At 38.2% G+C, this 20,843-nt stretch overlaps 1 protein-coding gene across 7 annotated transcripts in view; it reads left to right on the plus strand.

Annotated features, from left to right (window-relative positions):
* Nucleotides 1-20,843, plus strand: part of PCDH15 (protocadherin related 15) — a 605,264-nt gene that overhangs the window by 120,183 nt on the left and 464,238 nt on the right. For all 7 annotated transcript variants that reach the window (XM_061635350.1, XM_061635351.1, XM_061635352.1 and 4 more), the window contains exon 3: nt 5,427-5,492. In XM_061635350.1, coding sequence (XP_061491334.1) covers nt 5,427-5,492 — 66 coding nt within the window. The remainder of the gene's footprint in view (nt 1-5,426; nt 5,493-20,843) is intronic.

A 20,843-nucleotide genomic window follows, 5' to 3' on the forward strand; every position in this document is an offset into this window, starting at 1 on the left:
TGCCTGTAAACAACATTTGCAGATGTTGTTTGTAAAACAATGAAATGCATAGTTTTAGGAAGACCCTCTAAATGAATGGAAAGAATAGTAACAAATAGGGGAGTGTTATTCATTTCTTCCATTTGTTTCTCTGTTTTCATTTGCTTCTGTTTTCATTTGTTTCTCACAGAAATGAATTAGAAATGACTTTACTTATTTAGTTTTCCTTTTTATTTTATTCATTTCTAAAAATAAAGGAAAAGTAGATGCCCCTAGAAAATTCCATTGCAATTAATATAAGAAGAACTAAATATACACCTAGGACAGGTTCATCATCAACTCTCAGAACGTTCAAGTTGCTGTTGAGGCCCACTGGTGCTGATGCCTGCAAAGGATTTGGCCCATACGTTGTCTGCTCATATGTCTCACTACAATTTTTAATTTCCACTGAGCCCACCATTCTAAATGCCCCATAATGCCCTGGAACAATGCTACATCAAAGCATTACTGTGAGAAATTTAAATTGGTTGGTGACTATAGCAGTCTGCTACAAATTATGGCTCTGCTTCTGCCAACCACCCTTGGGTGCATTGATGTTGGGGGCACAGATGGCACACTCATATCTGGACTTGCTCTGCCTGTGATATTCCTATTGCCAGCTGTTGAAATGGAAAGCTCCCAGTGGCTTCACAGACCTTCCTAACCTCATTCACTTGTAGTTTGTAGATTGTTCTGTATAGTAATTTTGACAACAGCATGCTTTGAGGAAGATATTTGATGGTGGTGTTGCAAGCCTATTGGATATGGATATGGAAACCCCAGGTTAAAATTCTTCCTTGGTTATGCTACTTCCTAGATATGCCTGGGCAAATCACTGTAGCTCACCCACAATTGTATCAGATGATTGGTGTAACAAAAAGAAGAAGATCCTGTTGTGTACTCCACTTTGAGGGCCTTGGAGATGAGATACAACTCTGAAGAACTTATAAAAAAGACATAAATGATAGTCCCTGTTTGAGAAACAAAAAGAGAGAAGTAAATATAAATATTTTTACATAAAAGCATCACAAGTTGAAGGTGGGGATGGAAATATCTGTCTATTTCACTGTTCTCAGCTTCTCGTTTTTCCAGTCTGAAATGTAGTTCTCCACATTTCTGCAGAAATTTATGAAAATTCTTCAGCATTTTAGTGTGAATTTCTCCTAATAAACACATTATTGTAGGCAGTTTTGACTAATGTACATTTTTGCAAACCATTTATCACCATATAATGTATTTTTGCGTATTACTTTCACTAATATTATTCATTTATGCACTTTCCCCCTATTATATGCATTTTTGTAGACATGGGTTGGAGACCTGCATCCCATAATTTGGATAAGTAAAAATGTCAAAGGTTGACTATGATTTGGTTCTCATATTGTTTCAGAAAGTGCAAATTTGATAGATCCAGCTTTAAATGCAAACTGAATTTAATTTCTTCCCCATCCTAATGGAAGGTGATAACTATGCTCTCAGTGAAGTTTTTTCTTTTTTAAAGAAAATCCTCTCTTCAACACAGGCTGTGTGCATGTGTTGTATCAGGGTATATATTTAGTGTTCACTGAGCTGTAAAATCTAATTTTAAAAAGCCAAGTTCTTGAACATGAAGTGCATCTTGTTGGATGTAATAATAAGTACTGATGTGTGTGTGTGTGTGGGCTACCACCCCTGCTCACTTCACTTTGCTTGCTCGCTTACCCTGCACATAACAGCCTCACCCAAACCATCATTCTTCCACGTAGAGCTCATCAAAACTCTTTTATGATCCTCCCCCACTTTTTCTAGAGGTGCAAAGGAACACCAACCTCACCTACCTCCATCCCTTGCCAAACTCTTCACTTCCCCCAGGCCTTGCCAAACTCCACCCCCCTTAGGCCTGGCCAATCCTCCATCCCCTTCTACAGTTCACCAAGCCTCCTTTTTCCCCACCCCTTCTATATGTCACCAAGCCTCCTTTTTCCTCCCTTTAGACCTTCTCCCATGAGGAGGAAGGAAGTGGCCTACTGAGGCAAGCCACACAGGAATACTTAGGACAGGCTGGGGTAGTCCTCACCAACCGTCCTGCCCTCCTGCTGCCTGCCACTTCCCTCCTCCTCACCCTCTACCATTGAAACAGCTTCGTCACTGAGATGGGTGGCAGCAGTGGTGGCTGAACAGGACAGTTACTGAGGAGCTGAGCTGGCCTGTCATGACTGCTCCTCCATGGCTCATCTGGACCAGCCATAGCTGCCCTCCAACTACTGTGATGGCCCAGCAGCATTTAGAAGGCTGTCGTCATGCTGTAAAATTACAGCATGACGACAGCCTTAGAACAATATTATAAGATATATCAAAAACTGCTCCTTAAATAGATGCACAATTCTCCAAAGTATGATAATAAAAGCGGTGATATGCAAAATATAGGTGTAAAACATGGACTTAATTGTTTAAGTATTTTAAGCAATATTACCAAGATAGAAATGGTTCTAGTGGTTCAGAATGAAGATTTGCTGCTGCTCATGTATGATTTGCATTTTAATTAAGAAGATTCCTGTCATCTGCCATTTGTCATCTATGTTGATTTTAGCACTGTTCTTCTGTCTGGCAATATTTGCAAGCTGGTATAAATCTAATGCTCCCTAATTATTGTTGTGTGGCTCTCTCCCTGTACTCCTTTATGCCACCTTGTTATCCAAGGTTTTTCAATTTGGGGAAAGAATCTTATTAATGAGAATGATGTAATGTTGATGGTACTTACAGTCTAATGGTCAAGCAGAATCTTTCTCTGTTTTAGTCTCAATGTAAACATGTCCTATTGAGGTATACTTGTAAAGCAGAAATATGGTTTCACCTGGATATGTGGGGTTTGTAATACTACCAGGCAGGGATGGATAGATTCATCTATTTCCATTCAGTTTTTCTTATGTTCATTCATACGTTCATTCTGTCCCCTTTCCACATCATTTTGCAATTTTTTGAAAGGCGTGAACATTTGCAATTGTGATTGCATTTTCCACAAAATAAAATTGTTTGTATGCATTTCATATTAAAATATGATTTAAGCATGTTAATCTAAAATATACATTTTTATATACATTTTGGTTTTTTTGGTTTGTTTTTTTAAGCCAAGAACTGGATTGTAAATTCAGAGAAGTGTGAAAATTAAAGAATATGTGTATTAGTCTAGGAAGCACAAATCAGATTGGGTTGCTTAAAAATGTGGACTGAATGAAATCCTCAAGGACCCCTAATGCTAGGTCCATGGTAGAAAATCTGAATGGAACTTTTCTTCGGAAAGTCATGGGGTTAGAAGCATAGCATTGGTATGTAAGAAAGGTGAGCAGACTTGCATTCGTGGAATAGAGATTTTCAGTTTCTTCTTCCTGTGCTTTTGGAAAGCTGGTCGTGACGGTTAGAGGACTCTCAGGAACAGCATGGGATATGGCTCAGGAGACTGCAACTCAAAGAGACAACCTGGATAAATTAGGAAGTCTCCCCTCAATGTGCAGAAGTACCTTCTACTCACCCAGCGTCCACCCACATGGTGCCCTCCAAATGTTTTGGATGACAACTCCCATCAGCTTCAGCCAGCCCCGGCCAAGCTGACTGGTGTCTCATGGGAGTTCTAGAGCAGTGCCAATAAGGACAGTCTTTCTTCTTTGAGTTGGAATATCATTTTATTCTTTCACCAAATGAAAATCAAACGCTGTTTGCATTTTATATGGACTGCTGTAGCCACTTTTGAAATAAACTGGAGTTCAGATATTAAAGTCACTTTGGACAAAGCTGAATAAATTATGTGAAGTTTGGTATTTTCATTAACTTGGTTCATGCTTGTAACATTGCTTTGTATTTTAGATTTAATCATATTATTTCCTTAAAACCACTTGTCTTAGGGGAGAAAATTATATTTTCTGTCTGTTATTAGTTGCTCCTCAGATAGACTACAATTTTACTTACTCTTTTATAAATCTCAGGTAATAGATTCTCCTTCCCCAGTCTGGAGTTTGCAGATACTCCCCTCCTCTTGTGCAGAATCTTGACCAGCATCATTCACTTCAGAGGAGAGAAAACTCCACAACAGTTGCTTTTTTCACAGACATGAATAGGGAAGTCTTTATATGCACGCAAGGAACTATTAGAGTGAATTATTATTTAATCTAGCGTAGGTTGTGGATGGTTCCTGTATGAAATATTACACATGGCAATTACCAGCAAGTACTCTGCATTGTGGTGAATAATATATAAATTAAACTTCTTTTTGTGTTGAGATGTGTGTCTTTAAAAACTTTCTCTATAAACCACAACAAAATCTTACTTATTTTCTTTCATTATTCTGCTCTGCTTCCACTGATGACTCTTAACTTCCTTCCAGACTGGCAATATGAGGGTAAGATGGCAAACAGTAACTTCCTGAAAATTGCTTGTCTGTTTTTCATTTTTATTTTGTTTAGAACTTTATTGAAATTCTGTTCACTCTCTCTAATTAGAGACTTGTGTTGCAATTAAATTTCAATTATGTTTGTTTCTGTTGTGAAGCTTTAATTACAATTTATTCCTCTTAATCATTCTTTTGTATTGTTATTTTGGGTTAAATTACCATCACATTATCTCTGTCCTGAAGGACTTCTCTTCCATAGTGGTCTCTGTGGATCTCTGTTTAGCATAAAACATGATTAAAAAGGAGCAAGAGAATTATATTGTTTTGTGATGTGGCAAAGGTTTGGTGTTTGTGTACATGGCAACATTTTTAGCAAGTAGATCCTGGTAACCTAGTAAATCAATACACATTATGGTCTGGTTCACATGCAAAGTGAAGTCATGGTTTATAAATCATGTTTTAATAAACCATGGATTGTATCTAACAAAGTCATTATGTGAGTGTAACATCTTCTCTTCGCTTAGTAGGACTTCTGCTCCCTCTCCTCTTCCTGTGCACCACCCAAATCTGCTCTGGGTTTTCCCCCAACCTTCTGGAGTAGAACTGGAGGTGGCATACAGGTGGAGGAGAGGGAAGGGAAGGTCTGTTGCACAAGCAGAAGTTGTTCTGCTCATGCAGTGACTTAAACCCCGTGGTTTAATTTGATCATCTGAATCCAGCTCAGCATCTCAACCATAATCAAACCACACTAGCAAGCCACAATTTGTCATTGTTTTATAAAACTTGGTTTACATTAACCATGGCTTAGCATTACATGCAAATCCAGACCTCATCTTAAATGTGTTGCTGTTAAAGCCAGCTACAAAGACCTATGCTACAGCCTTGCTAAGAAGAAATCCTTATGTCACGAGGAGCTTACTTAATTAAATGTAAAATATGGGTAAGTACTCTGGAAACTGGTGGTGCCTATTGCTGATTTTATACCAAAGGTTTGTCCACCATTGTACTCTGTAATTTGAAATAACTTGTATTTTCATTTTTGTAGACTGCAAGTTGGCCAGGGCAGGGCCTCCAGCAACAATAGTTCCAATTGATGAAGAAAGTCAGAATGGTGAGTAGACATCAAATGTTAATTCTGTAGTTTGTTTTATTTCTCAGTCTAGTGAAAAAGCAATGATGATTTACATACGTTTTTTTATTTGGTTCAAAAGATTAACATCCTCTTCCATGATACATTATTTTTCTGGTACATCCATCAGGTTACCAAGGTTTCAAAATCTGACCAGAAGTTTCTCTCCTTCTCAGTGAGTTCAGGGAAATTAATAAAATCTCAGGATAAGAGGTGCAGAATCAAAGGAGAAGCTACTTTGTGATTGGTTTGAGGGATTTTGCCATTTGTTCTGTGCCCCACCAGTGTCCATCATATTTCATCCTGAGGCACTCTGCATAAGTATGTCCTTTCTTGACTGGCCATGGCCTATGTGTGCATAGGCACCACCCCTTAGTTCCAAGGCTCTGGCCCCTACGATCTGAAGGTCTGGTGACCCAAGTAACTCTGATGTCTGTATATATCAAGATGGAGAGCAAGTGAGTGAACACATGTACACATACACCTGGAAATGTGATTTTTAAAGAAAGTAAACAGTCCCCCAACCCTGAATCAATTATACAATCCCCCACACCCCTGAAATATAGCTGAAATTGTATTTCCTATATGGCTTCCCCCGAAGAGGGTGGTGAAACAGGGAGAACCACTTCAGCCCATGGGGACTGTATGACACTCCCATTTAAACAACCCCATTCCCATGTGTCTAGCAGTAATATGAGTAGTGGGGACTACTGAATTGTGAACGTTAGTAAATATGGGTCTATATAGTTCAATCATTACTTGTGGTGGCATCCTGGAAGTGATACAACATAATGCAGTGTATTCATTTGTACCTAACTTGGGAAGTTAATGTTGTGGGTTCAGATTGCCTGGTCAAGCTATGAAGTCCCTAATAGCTAACAGAGTTTCACGTTTAATCACATTTTGGCCCAAGGATAAGATCCAGGACTGTTTGATGCTTCTGTGTGCTTTGAACTATTGTTAAAGCCTCTGGCGGCATGGTTTTTAGCAATATGCCTTCCTGGGTTGATCTTCTTGTGCTCTTGTCCAGTAAAGCCATGAAAGGCTGGATAAGAAGAAAATGAAATTGCACTAATAGCTTTCCCTTGACTGACAATAGCTGCACCAGAAAGCTACACTTCCCTCTCTCCACATACCCATATACTTTTTCCCCCTTAAAGCATATTGTACTGTGAAATGACTGTTGGCATAATAAGTAGCAAGAGTGTATCTATCACTAAATTGCATCATTGTGTTTGCTAAGCAAAGTGAAACAATTTACTGCTGCTTGCTTCAAGCCAGTTTTATAATTTCATCTCCCATGTTCATTAATGCTATAGGAAATATATTTGCCATACGCATTTTCCATCTGGTAAACTCAAATATACTAAACATTAATGAAGACAGTAGTGCCAGCATACTTCCCTTTACATATAGTGTACTTGATTTATCTTTCCTCATTGCTACTGAAAAGCAGTAAGTTGTTGCACTTCTCTCTTTTTGCTTAAGGATCATGCTGATGTGTTGTCAGTCACTAATAGATAAAAAGTATTTCATTTTATGATGCTGTTTTAACAAAGTTCCATTTATTTCATTTAAAGACTTTTTTAAAAGAAAAGGTGTGTGCAGACATTCTGGATGAGAAAAAAGGCTGAAATGTTACTGCATATCTTATCTGAGTGAATCACAGCCTTCACTAATGAGACAGAATGCTGTTTAAAAAGTGCTAAACCTCTCTCAGAAATAAACTCCAGTGGAAGCACATGTGTCTGCACTGTGCCACTTCAGACTGTATCCATGTTGTCCCATTCTACTGGATTTCTCCCTATATACTTTGTTACAGATACTGATGGGTGGGCTCTCCCAGCTTGCCTTGAAATCAATTCTGTTTTTCAATACTTTCTCAAGCAATTCTCTGAAAAGCTCAGGCTTCAGGGTTTTGGTTTCTACCTGGATTTATTGGATTTGTCATTTTCTATGCCTTTTTGTTCAGTTCAATAAATTGTGAGACACAGGAAAGAAAAAGTCCCATGCACCCCAGCAAGTGCATTTGTGGCTTAAGAATGAGGACTAAATAGCCTGTATTCAGCAAGTATCTCCACTACCAATGTGCCACCCCCTTCACAAAAGGACATTTACTTGGGGAGGGGAGGGAACTGACAAGGAGGACTGGCTGGCAGAGACCCCATTATGAACTGGAATTAGGAGTAAGGATTAGAACTAGGTTCATAACATGGCATGGATTTCAAAACTAGGGGAATTCCGCCCCTGCCCCCAGCCACCAATTTCCTAAATTCACTGTCATTTCTAGTTCCAGTTTGGTGGTGGGCTCTCTAACACTGGAGGCATTCAGGAGGCAGCTGGACATCCACCTGTCGGGTATGCTTTAATTTGGATTCCTGCATTGAGCAGGGGGCTGGATTTGATGGCCTTATAGGCCCCTTCTTTGATTCTGTGATTCTATGTGTATAGCAGTGAGGGATGTTGGAGAATTCTGAGGAAAACAGAAATGGGAGTGGAAATTGATGATGTTTCCTTATTTGTCCCATGTCCAGAGTTGAAATCAATCCAGCGAATACCATTGGTATTCACTCTTGTTGCTTTCAGTCCACAATTGATATGTAATTGATTACATTTCATTCCATTTGCATTGTGTTTCCTTTGCATTGAAATGAATGGGATGGAATAACATAATGACAATGAAATGTTCATAATATACGCTATTAATTACGTAAGCTACATAATTTTATTACAGTGGACGGTGAGACAAATAATACAGTTTTTGGCAGAAGATGAACTGCAGTGGAATGGAACAGTGTGAAGAATGCAGGACAGAATGTAAAGCAGTGCCTTCTTACATCCCTAATAGCAGCTGAATTCTAGTCATGTGCAGTTTCTAAATATACTTTTTATCTTGGATATTTTCCTGAATGACTGGAAATTTATAGTAGCATACGTTCAGTGCATTAGCTGTTTCTTTGAAGTAATCTATCAATCATAGATACTGTGGGAGGAAAAAGATTGCCTGATAAATTTTAGACATATTTGAGGGAAACATTTTATGGAAACTCAAACCTAAATGCCCCATTTTCTATAGTCAACTTGAATGTAAATAAATAAATAAATCATGACAAGAATGTCTTTTTTTAATACGAAGTTTATCAAATCTGGCAGCACATCAAAATAGCTAGTGATTGCTAACATTTGTGCCACATTGTAGAACCTACCTTCTGAAAAGAAAATAAAGTAAAATGGCCAGGAGGCATGGGGCTAATCAGGTGATTAAACTAAACAGAAATGTACACAAAGAGAAAGAATGACAATTGTACCTGCTGACCCTGCTCCTGACTTTCATGTGTTGATCTTCACTTCTGCACACCTGTATCCCCTACATTGCACCCTACATTTTTGAAATGTACAGACTTCATATTCAGAGCCTACATGTGTTGGAATGCCGGCATGACCCTTGTGAAGAAATTATGGTCAATGCATGGGGAGTGGGGGCAGGGCTAGGAGCCACAAGCCTAATGCTTCCTCTCCCTACATTGATACATTTTTAAGCAGGTTGTCTACACCAAACTATAGGATAGACATATTGGATATGTGCTGCCTCACATAATAAGAACACTTTATGTGTTTTTAATGAGGTACTTGTTATTTTGTAATGGGTTGAATTTAGAATGGAGTGGATAGAAAGCTTTACCCTATTGCCAACCACTCCCAGACCCCTTCAAATTTAGCTCCATCTTCTATGGGAGTTCATCCTGCTCCCACTGCTAGCCAGGCCTCACTGCCAACCACCACTACCCCTTTCCACAGAAAAGAAAAGAAAAGAAAGAAAACAATCACCCTTACAGTGTAATCATCAAAGGCTCACTAAAGATAAGAGAGGTCTGATTGCACGTCACATGCATAACCGGAAATAAATTGTGCTTTTGAGCTTGCTCAGAAATGTGATTTTCTTCTGCAATGCATGGCATTTATAATTCTCTCTGCCTCTCATTTTGAATGAGGAAACAGAAAAACTAGAAATTGCGTACTCTGCAGTCATTTCCTGCTGGGGAGCTGGGAACTGAAATCACCTTACCCTACCTTCAAATTTCCAAACTTTTTAGAAGTTACAAACTGATATGAGAATGGGAATGTATATTGGTGACATCACAGCAGTAATGTAGTGGCAAATTCAGAAGTGCAGAGGTCCCTTCATTATAGTCACAACCATGCCCCCCCTTTTTTTGCTGCTGGGTTGAGAATGTGATCCTTGTTAATGCCTTCTCCCACAAAAATAGACATCCCTAGGAGCCAATAAGCATGAAAGGGGAGAATCTTCATTCCTCCTTTCAATCCAATTGGCTCCAATCAGCAGGAAAGGACAATAAAGCATGTTAGGAAAACTCTTCTTAATGGGTAACACACTTCTTTCATGCTGATTGTCTCATGGGATGTTGGAGACATAGGGACCCTGCTAGGACCCTGCCTCCAAAAAAGTAAGGGGTCTGAGACCCTGGATGACTACACCCCTGCTAGTCAGCATGTGTCCTCCAAACTTTCACCCATTCATGCTGAACTACTCCAATCCTCTGCATAACCTCTAGAAGGAGGTGGAAAGCCTCAGGCTGGGGAGGGGAGAACCTGCCCCCCAGGCCTATCTATCTGGCTCCCAGGACTCTCCCTAGGCCACCCCACCATCCCTAGGCCACACCCTTCACCGGCCCTGCTGAGTGTTTTAACCTGGCTAAAATATGACCTTGAACTGTGATAATGCCTCTTGCCTGCATGTATGGTGGATGGTGGGGTGTGTATAGAAACCTCTGACTTTAGCGTGACTAGAATGTAGGTAACTGGTATAGTGGCAGATTTATTAGCATGGGGCCCTGCATACTTTAATTGGGGAATAAGAGAAATGGAAAGTGGAAACAGTGCAGCAAACTAAAATACTAGAATTCAGCAGTTGCAATTCACTGTTTGTTATCATGATCCAAAGGTATCTTCTCAGTTAATGATGAATACTAATAACACATAGGGGGGGTTAGCAGCATGGGCCCTACTTCTGTGTTTACTACATGTTCCTATAAATCTGCCCCTTGTACAAAGGCAAGAGTCACATACATTGCTCTGTCCACTTTTGCCTCTGGACTCATTCACTATTGGCATGCAATCCCCAGAAAGTTGCCCACAAGAGAATATGGCTCTCAGGTTCTAAAAGGCTCCCCATTCCAGCTCTAGAACTCACATCAAAGAGAGGGAAAAAGTGCTGTCCTTTAGGAGTGGTAGAATAACTATCAACTGCCTCTCCACTGCACCTAAAATAGTAAGTATATTTGTACCCTTAAAAAATTAGATAAATATTTCAAGGTGCTATCTCTTCAGCCACTTAAAGTGATATTTATGTCAACTCTTTTCCTGTCTTTGAGAGGAAACTGCCCTTAAAATGAACCCAGAGTTTACAGTATATGATTATGTATAATTTACCCATAGCCTAAGAAAATTGAATTCATAACATATAAGTATGTAAAATGAAATAATGAACTTGGTAAATGTTTTCTCTCTCTTCAGTTTCAAGAACAAAAATAAAAGCAAGAAAAATTGGACAGGTAGTTAAAAGTGAGATGTTGGTTGAGTATCATCATTTAATGGATCCTTCACACAATCAAATTCTCTTACTTTCCTACAACTCTGCAACTGCATTTTTTTCCTGGGGGAGAGCCTTATTTTCTAAATCGACCTACAGTATACAAGATATAGTATGGGAAATTAATTAGGGGTTTCTAATTTGTTCCCTTCCACTCCTCACTTCTCTCATGTGTCTTAAAACAAGGTATGTTAAACCAGTTTCCTATTACATCCAAATTGGAAAACTGTGGTTTAATGTCCAGCTACAAATTAGGATATAGCATCAGGATCAGGTGAACACATTTATATAACTGATGCCATAACATAAATATGTTTACAAAGTCTTCAGTTAACCAAACTGGGAAACTACAATTAACAGCTGTGAAACAAGCCAGGATCATAAACCAATTTCAAACCATAGCTTAGGATCAGGGCTGGTGCCAAAGGGTGGCCAGGTCAGGCCCTGGTGAAGGGCCCCTGTGGCCCAGAGGGCCCCCCGAAGGGTTCCTCAGGGTAGGAGGATAGTGCTTCCATTCTGTGATCTGCAGCAGTGTCGGCTTCTGGCCCTGCTGCAGATCGTGGACAGGGAGCTCCTAGACATCCCCCCCAATACAGTCAGTGTGAGCTTCAATAAGCCCACATGCATGCTCCACTGACCTCTCTTGTCCCTGTGAATGACATGTGTGCTGTGTGCATATGCCTGCCATCAACCAAGATGGAAGCGGGGGCTTCCCTGAGGGGCTGATTGCCCTGCCGCCATCTTGGTTGATGGCAGGCATGCACACGCAGCGCACACATCATTTACAGGGATGGGTGAGGTATGTGGGACATGCGGGTGGGCTTATTAGCCCCATACTGCCTGTGTGCGTGAAGGGGAGTTGGGCTACGGCATTGCAGTCCCAGGGCAGGCTGGTGCCCCAGTCAAGACTGGCACTGGCCCTGCTTAGGATTTGTTTCAAAAATGGTAAATGTATTCTCCCAGTTTGGACAAAATGGGAAAATATAATAGTTATTCACCTGAAGAGATTAACAAAGGGACTGTGTTTATGGACAAAAGATTTCACATATTGACTTATTAAGCCAGTGATTCTCAAACGGTGCACCCAGGCACACTGGTGCGCCCTAAGAGGTGGCTAGGTGTGCCTCAAATATTATGAAAGTATATTTTAAAAATGAGAAGAAACCCATTTGTATAGGGTAAGTAATAGTTTTCTATAGTTTAAGTTATTTTTTATTCATAGTTTAAAATATATTAATATATTTTTAATTTTGTACATGAAGTGCGCCAGAAAATTTTTATATGTTTTACAGTGCACCATGAACCAAAAAAAGTTTGAGAACCACTGTATTAAGCCAATATGATTGGCCAATGAGTTTGTTTAATACAGAAACAAGGAATGACTAAATCTGAGCATTCAATTAATGTTGAGGTGGTAATTTATTTTGAATAGCACACCCATTTTCCACTCTTGTTCCTGGCCGTATGACAAGAGAAGAGTGTTAACTGATTGTACAGTTTTTTACCAAAATGAAACCTGAAATAGAAGTCTCATTTTTTTTATATGCCTCTTTTGTAAATATTGAAAGTAAAAGTCTTTGTGTCATTCTTGCATATTAACTTTAAGAAGGAATACTAGATGTCTAACGGTACAAAGAAGGAAAATTCAGTTCAGTGCTTTTCTGAGTGTAGTTTGCTGCTAGTTACAGCACAAGCCAATGAATCCCTACTCAGAAATAAATCCCACTCTGTTCATTCTGATTAAGTTACCATAGGATTGTAACCTTAATCTTATATCCAAACATTATCATTCATATATTTTTCCCTCTCAGAAGGACAAACAGAACACTTGATCCCAAAGATGTCCTGATCGGGCATAATATTTGTATATTATTTTATGTTCACTAAATTCTTGGTCATAGGAAGGAGGAAATATATCCTTTTAATTGGATTTTAATAAAACCTCAGTATTTTAGAAGGAAACTCAAAGAATAAGCAAGATGGTAAGGATCTGCATTTCATGTCTTCAAAGTAATCTTCCATTCACCTAATTATAAACAGGGTTCCACAAGTTCAGTTGCCATGATGACACTCATTCTAGTGACTATGCCTTCTCAAGAACATCTAGCACAACTGCTCTTCCCCCAGTTCTCTGTGTATTCTAGAAAACTTGAAGATTTCATCTCCCAAATCCCACCATAAAGTGAGAGCAGATCTTGCTTCTTTCTAAGTTCTTGGGGGAAGGAAAGGAAGAGTGGAAACAATGCACTAACCAGTGATCACAAACAATTAAGTGTAGACCCCTTTGCATGAAAAAAAATCCTATTGATTATTTTATGTGCCTCATTGTAGCTAGGTAGAATTGGTGAAAGTGCTGACCAACTTTGTTTTAGCATTTGGTCATCTCTGAGGTCATAAATGGTCTTGAGTTCTTGAGTCAGAAAATAAATTGAAGATTAGAACAGTATTTTTATATATATATTGTAGAGCACACATCTTTTTAGACAACCCTGTGGCTCTAGTATTAATTCTTCTTGAGGCAAGAGGTGATGACATTGGATACCTTTATTGGAACATTACCTTACTAAGCCATGCTCAAGTTCTCTCAAAATCACCCCTTCTTTTTTTTTATCTTCCACTTTTTTTCACCAAGATTGTGCATTTGTTTCAGACAAGGAAACATTATTTGATTGCCCATTATTTTGTCACTTTGATGCTTTGAGTTGAAATGTCATCAGTAATAGACCTTTCTTGGTACTCACAGTTCAGTGAACTAGATTAGGTACCAATGATATAATATCTATGACCTTTTGAACCTCTGATTTATATTTCATTATTCATTGCTAAGTTTAAATTACATTTCCAGGAAATAAAAATCTAAAGTTGTGTCAGGAACAAGTTGCTGGAGAGACTGGTAGCAAATCTAATGAAACTGCAGGCACATCTACCCTTAGTGAGTCTGTCCAACCCAGTTTTAACATGTTATTTATTTATTTATTTATTATATTTCTATACCGCCCCATAGCCAAAGCTCTCTGGGCGGTTCACAACATATAACATCCAATATACAATTTAAAAACATATATTAAACTTAAAAATTATACCAAAAATACCTAAACATAATTAAACATATAGACAACTACAAAACTCAGTACTAAAATATTAAATGTAAAATGCATTAAATCGATTGAATATTAAGATGTTAAGATGTAAATATTAAATTGCTAAAATATTTAAAATTATATATATTAAAATGCCTGGGAGAACAGGAAGGTTTTTACCTGGCGCCGAAAAGATAACAATGTTGGCGCCAGGCGTACCTCATCAGGGAGAGAATTCTCGTTGTCACCTTCTGGACTTCCCTCTGGGTAGGCCCCAGAAGGAGGGCCTTTGATGTTGAACGCAGTGTACGGGTAGGTTCATATCGGGAGAGGCGTTCCATCAGGTATTGTGGTCCCAAGCCGTGTAAGGCTTTATAAGTCAAAACCAGCACCTTGAATTGAGCTCAGAAGCATATAGGCAGCCAGTGCAAGCGGGCCAGAATCGGTGTTTTTTTTAAAAATACATCAATTCGTTGCTGAATTGTTTAATTTTTTGTTATTTAAAAAATCTAAATGAATATGTTTATAAAATGTAGATCTTGATTTACATAATTTCTGAAAATTAAGATTTTTTTACAGATTTTTTTTTGGAGAACTCTGGGCTTTCTCAGAAGCTATCAAGGGTCAGCAATGAGCAGATTAATCACAGAGGACCAGCTTCCCTGAAAAACAGCTTGCTCTTCACTGCCAGCCTGTCTGTTGTTGCCAATTTTCTTATGCACTGTGGAGCCCCAAGGGACTGTGTTGGCTGGCTGGCGCCCATTGAGACTGGTGAGGCAGAAGGCAGGGAACCCAAGGAGTACATGGAGCCAGAGCCAATGACAAGCAGAGCCAATTAATTCTAGTTCTGCTTCCATCCTCCTCCCTGTTGAATTCTACAAGGACAATACTAAAGAGGAGGAAGCTGACAGGCAATGCCTCTCCCTGGACTAGTTGTAGGCAAGAAGGTGGATGGGTTGGGGTAGACTGAAGTTGGTGGGGTGATGCCCTGTTCACCCTAACAGACCAGCCTTCCGTGGTTAGGAGATTGTTACTCTGCATGATCCATGTACTTTAAAACATGACTTAGAATCTTCTGTAATGCACTGAGATTCCTCAATAAGCAATCCACTGTGTGACAAAGGGCTCACTGAAGGTTCAAAGTTTGAAAACTACTGTTGTGTTGCATAAATTGCAGGCCTCATATGGAATGGAACCCAGAAAGCAAGATGCAGCAAATGGCAAAATTGTGTTTCTTGATCCTAAACTGTCGAAGAAGAAAATACTGGTTCAGATGTTTAATTAATTGTAAGCAGGTGCCAGGAGCATTTGTAATGTTCTACCTGAGGCAGCTAAAGAGGTTGCAGGTAGCTCCCCGAATTCTGCCATCTTGCAGGGATGCCAGGAGGACAGACCTCCATGACCATTGAATGATCAGTCATCCTACCTGAGGCTGCAAAAGAGAACTGTTTAATCCATGTTAATTAACATAAGAGAACAATGTGGGTTTTGCATTACTTTGTTGTAAATCACTTTGAACAAATTAATTAATAACTGGCCATGCAGTCACTGTGAGTCTGGAAGCAAGTAAGCCAAATTGGGATGAGATGGGATGGGATACCTAATTGGAATGATTGGTAATTGGCTATTTGATATTCATCAATAAAATTCTAGCCCAAATGATCACATCTTAAGTCTCGGGAACAATGTCTCAGCAAGCTAAAAGCTGAATTGTGAAGATTCTGTTAAAGCAACATTTTCTTACCACAAACATTGGGAGAGGGAAAAGTTTATTAAAGCTACATATTTTAGTGTGCTGGCATTAAGTAGTAGGGTGACATGACGTACTTGAGATCTTATTAACTAAAAAGGAACATTTTTTAAGATAGTCTAGGCAGTTCAATTTGATGTGATTATTCATACAATTCTACAATGCCCTTAAGCATCTGGTCCAAAAACAACCCCACAAACACAAGGTCCCAAATAACAAAAGACATTGCCCATTATAGTTTAGGGGCTGAATGGCATAACACTGGAGTAGCTTTCAGATGCACCTTAAAAAAATATTGGAACAGAATCCAAACAACTTAAACATCTTATCTCTAAACTCATACAAGCTACTTCTTGTTTTGCATTAGAAAGCATTTACGAACTTCAAACCTCTGTTGAAGGCAATAGACACAAATGCATTATTCATAAACCAGTAAATAAAGACTTCAACTATTTATATGATAATTGATGATAGCTGCAAGAATATGAGACTATAAATAGTCCTGAACACAAATAAATACCTTTTCTGGAGATGTGCTACCAGTCTTCTTGTTTATATCAGAGATATTTTGAAACTGTTATTTTGAGAGGAGGTGGGGAGGGGAGGTAGTATGATAGTTCAACTATACTATGTGCTAGTCAGTCAAACTAGGCCAGAGGAAAGAGATATGTCCTATTTATATATTTTATAAATACATCATTTTTGAAACAGCTGCTTTTCACACATATTTTAAGTTTCATCATTTGATAGGGAAATTAAAACAATTCTTTGTCTGTACAAACTTTCTCATTTCTCAAAATTATATATTAGTCTGCATTTAGACTATCTTTGCTTTGTTAATGTTTTACAGAAAGATGGATTGTTGGTATGACTCTACAAGGTTTACATTATTTTTCTATAGTAAAGTTTTATTTATTTATTTATTGTATTTGTATACCGCCCCATAGCCGAAGCTCTCTGGGCGGTTTTCAGTAACTAGAAACATTAAAAACAAATATACAAATTTAAAACACATCTTTTAAAAACAATTTAAAACAATTTAATTTTTTTTTTAAAATTCCACATGTCTGGACAGTTTCATCTTAAACAGCTTTGGTGGCTTAAGGGAAGAGAGATTTTCAGTAAACTATGAGGGATGGGAAGATAATAGATTCTGTTTGGAGAGCTTGTGTCCTGTCATCTGAAAGACAGACATCAAAATGCCAACTGACCTTAGGAACAGCAGTAAGGAAATGGCAACCTAATGGATATTGAAACAGTGGCAACCATTAGAACAAATCATCTTCTCTGTCTGTATGTGCCTACTGAAAAGTTCCTAGTTCCAGCCTCTTAACTAAGCAGCTGAGGTAGGGTTGCCATATTCCAGTTCCACAAGTCTAGACAGTCTAATATGCATATTGTGCAATTATGTAAATTAAGTATAGTAATGGTTGCATTGTCCAGTTGTTTTGTTTTTGTGCCTAGTAATTACCACCAAAAACTGGGGGAGGATATGAGGAATCGTTTTTTTAAAAAAACTTAGATTTTCAGCCTTAAATGCCTAGACTTTAGTTTCCAATACTATGGAATATTTATTTATTAAGAGGATTTATATCCTGCCCTTCCACTGTTAAAAACAAGTCAAAATTCAGGTAATAGTTTTAGAAATACTATAAGATAAGTTCTAGATATAAATCCATTGTGCTACTGGTCCAACTTTGTAAATAATATTTCAATGCTGATTTTGTTCCTTATAGTTCTTTAACATCTGTTGTAGCTTACTAATTCTGTATTGCAATACCATGATGTTGGTCTGTACAGAAGACTGCAAAATATATGAAATATCTCTCACTGACTTGTGAAACTTTACGCTGAACAACTATGCTAAATGGAGCAGGCAGAATAGCCTTAACTGGGAACAGTAACAATATATTCCAGGGCTACGGGAAATTCTGATCATATTCTCGATATGAGGTAGTGAAAGAAAATGAACAAAATGAATTCACATATCTCTTTTTTAAAAAAAAATATACATAGAAAATCTAACAAACATAAAAATAATTAAGGCTGCAATCCATTACATGCTTACCTGGGAGTAAATCTCATTGAACCCAATGGAGCTTACTTGAGTTAAAACTGATTTATTTTACAAGGCTTTTGCATCAAGATGTTTTTTCGTTTACATTTATGAGAATTTTTTAAATTTCTGAGGTTTTAAATTTTGTACATTGTATATTTTCAATGTTGTAAGCTGCTTTGAGACATTGATGGTGAAAAGAAAGATACACATTTTTTAAATAAAGGGTTGTGGCCTGGGAAAAGTTTCACAGGACAGAGAGAGAGAGTCCTGGAGGGTCACATTCAGCTGCCAGGTCCCCCACCCATGTTTTAGGCTATGAAGTCAATGTGGGCTGAATAGTAGAATTGTTTTATGGGAAATTGTAGTCCTAAAGGAAGAGGTAAGTGAAGACAGAGTGATAAAATGATGTAGCTTTCAGTTTTCCTTAGGCAGCTGCAGTGGCAAAATAGTTGAACGGTAGGGAGTTGGTCTAGCTGCAGTCTGAATTGTCAGAGGAGATGGTGAAGAATGAAACAAGAGTGCCAAAAAACATATAAGAGAAATGTCAGATTGCTCGGGTTCAAGATGACAGAGAAAGAAAGAAAGATAAGGAGTAGGGAAAGATGACATACAACTGGAAACAACTGATACGATTACAGGGAAGCTGGCTGGGGCTGATGGGAGTTGGTCCAAAACACTGGCACTGACTGTTCCGCAGAATAGTCTCCAGTGAACATGAGAAATGTCTCAGTTTCCATAAGATAAAAAAGTGGGATGTGAAATATATTCTAGCAATTTTCTAAGTGTGCTGTATGTTTGTAATTGACCATGCCCACCCTTCCATAAATGGAGTAGTTTAAGCATAGCAGGCAGAATACATTCATCTTGGGCAGGCCAACTTTGTGTTTTCCATCAGCTAGATTCATTGCTTAAGTAGCAACATATTGTAATCAGTCTGATTTTTACATCAAACTGCAGTTTCAAATTCATCTGCTAATGCACCCAAAATAGAAATACAACATATTCTCCCATTTGAAACACAAAAGGCTGTCTTTACCATCATATGACATTGATCAATAAAAAGGCTTTGAAATTAATAAAAATAAATTTGACAATTTATTGAATAATGAATGAAATATAATTTTCTGTGTTAGAGTCTGTGTAGAAAGAGTAGTAACACAGGAAAGAAGCAAAGTAAGAATACCAACAAACATACAAAAAATGTAATTCTCTATCTTTGGAGATGCAGTCCTGATTACAGGTGTTGCCAGAATTATATATAATTTTGAATAGCAGGATGTAATTTTGCATTGTTTAGATATATTGTCTGAGTGTATTGCAAATCCTTTGTTATAACTTCAAAAATCCCTATAATAATCTGGAATATAACATTTTCTGCTGCTGCATTATAAAAGGTTAACTTGATTTTCCTTTAATAACCTTGATGCAACATAACAGAATAGGCAAAATCTAAAGAAATTGTCTCGTATCCATCTTTTGTTCCCTCTACACACCAAACCACCTGCTAGTCATTAGCTATAACTAACATAAGACACTAGCTTTTGGCAAGCATCCTTGAGTTATTTTAGTTATGATGAAGAAGTGAACTGTCTCTTGGCCATAAAGAATGATCCTTTTGTTTGATTAGGAACGTTGGGTAACTGGCACAGCTGCCGTTGGTGTCTAAAACTTGAATAGAAAGTAGGGAAAGGGGTGCCAATAACCATTTAATATGTAACTTCTCTGTCCAACATTATATCTTCTAAAATAAGAGGCTTTATTCTTAATAAAGTGATCTGATGACCTATTGGTTGATAGATGATAGATAGATAGATAGATAGATAGATAGATAGATAGATAGATAGATAGATAGATAGATAGATAGATAGATAGATAGATAGATAGATAGATAGATAGATAGATAGATAGATAGATAGATAGATAGATAGATAGATTTATCTCCATGAAAGCACAAATTATACCTACTTTTTAGATGTTTCTCCCTGTTGTAATTAGTGTCTCTGATGGTTTCTCTATTTTTTTAAATAAGAAAAAATGCACAATTTCTTTTATCATATCCTCCTTAACTACCAATAATTGTCCCTGCTGTGTGTCACCTCATGCACTGGATTTGTATTTATATACAATAAGGACATCTACAGAAACAAAAGAAAATGTAGCTGCCAGTTAATAGGTGACTATTTCCTCTCTTTTTTGCTCTTTTTACCCACATACACCAAACAAATCTGAACCCATTTATTCTCCCAAGTATTCCTCTTCTGAATTTCTTTCACAGATAACATCACCGTCCACCCTGTTGAGCAGGCAGGAATCCTCAGCTGTCATATTTGATTTCTTCCTATGCTTTGCCCTTTCTTTTCAAGGATTCCATGTTCTTGCCTCTCTCATCCTGCTGTTGTTGTATCACAACATGCCCTTGTCCATAACCTTTGCCCTCTGATTTTTTCACTCCGAAGCACGTGAAGATCTTGCTTGTAAGAATCCTTCCTTCCTTCCTTGCTGACTCTTATGGCAGAAGAACATCTGTGTGGTACCAGTCCACACTTTTCCATCAAACCCTTTTCTAGAAACCCATCTCTCTCATCAAGGTGTTTTGGCTTAACTCCAGAGTCCTCATCCCCACCTAAAGTGAAGCCTAAGTGCATTTAACTGCATCTGCTTACATTAATTTCTTCTTGCCTTTGCCTCCCACAAAGGGCAACAATGCACAAAGGGCAAAGTTACAATGAATGTGTGGTGGTGGAGTAGAATGTACTCCCAAGGATTAATGAATATGAGGAAGAGGAGGAGTAGGATGATGGTGGCAGGCCTAACTTGTGTGCATAAGCTCTGT

Source organism: Rhineura floridana, chromosome 7 (assembly GCF_030035675.1).
Source record: "Rhineura floridana isolate rRhiFlo1 chromosome 7, rRhiFlo1.hap2, whole genome shotgun sequence".
Taxonomy (NCBI): Eukaryota; Metazoa; Chordata; class Lepidosauria; order Squamata; family Rhineuridae; genus Rhineura; species Rhineura floridana.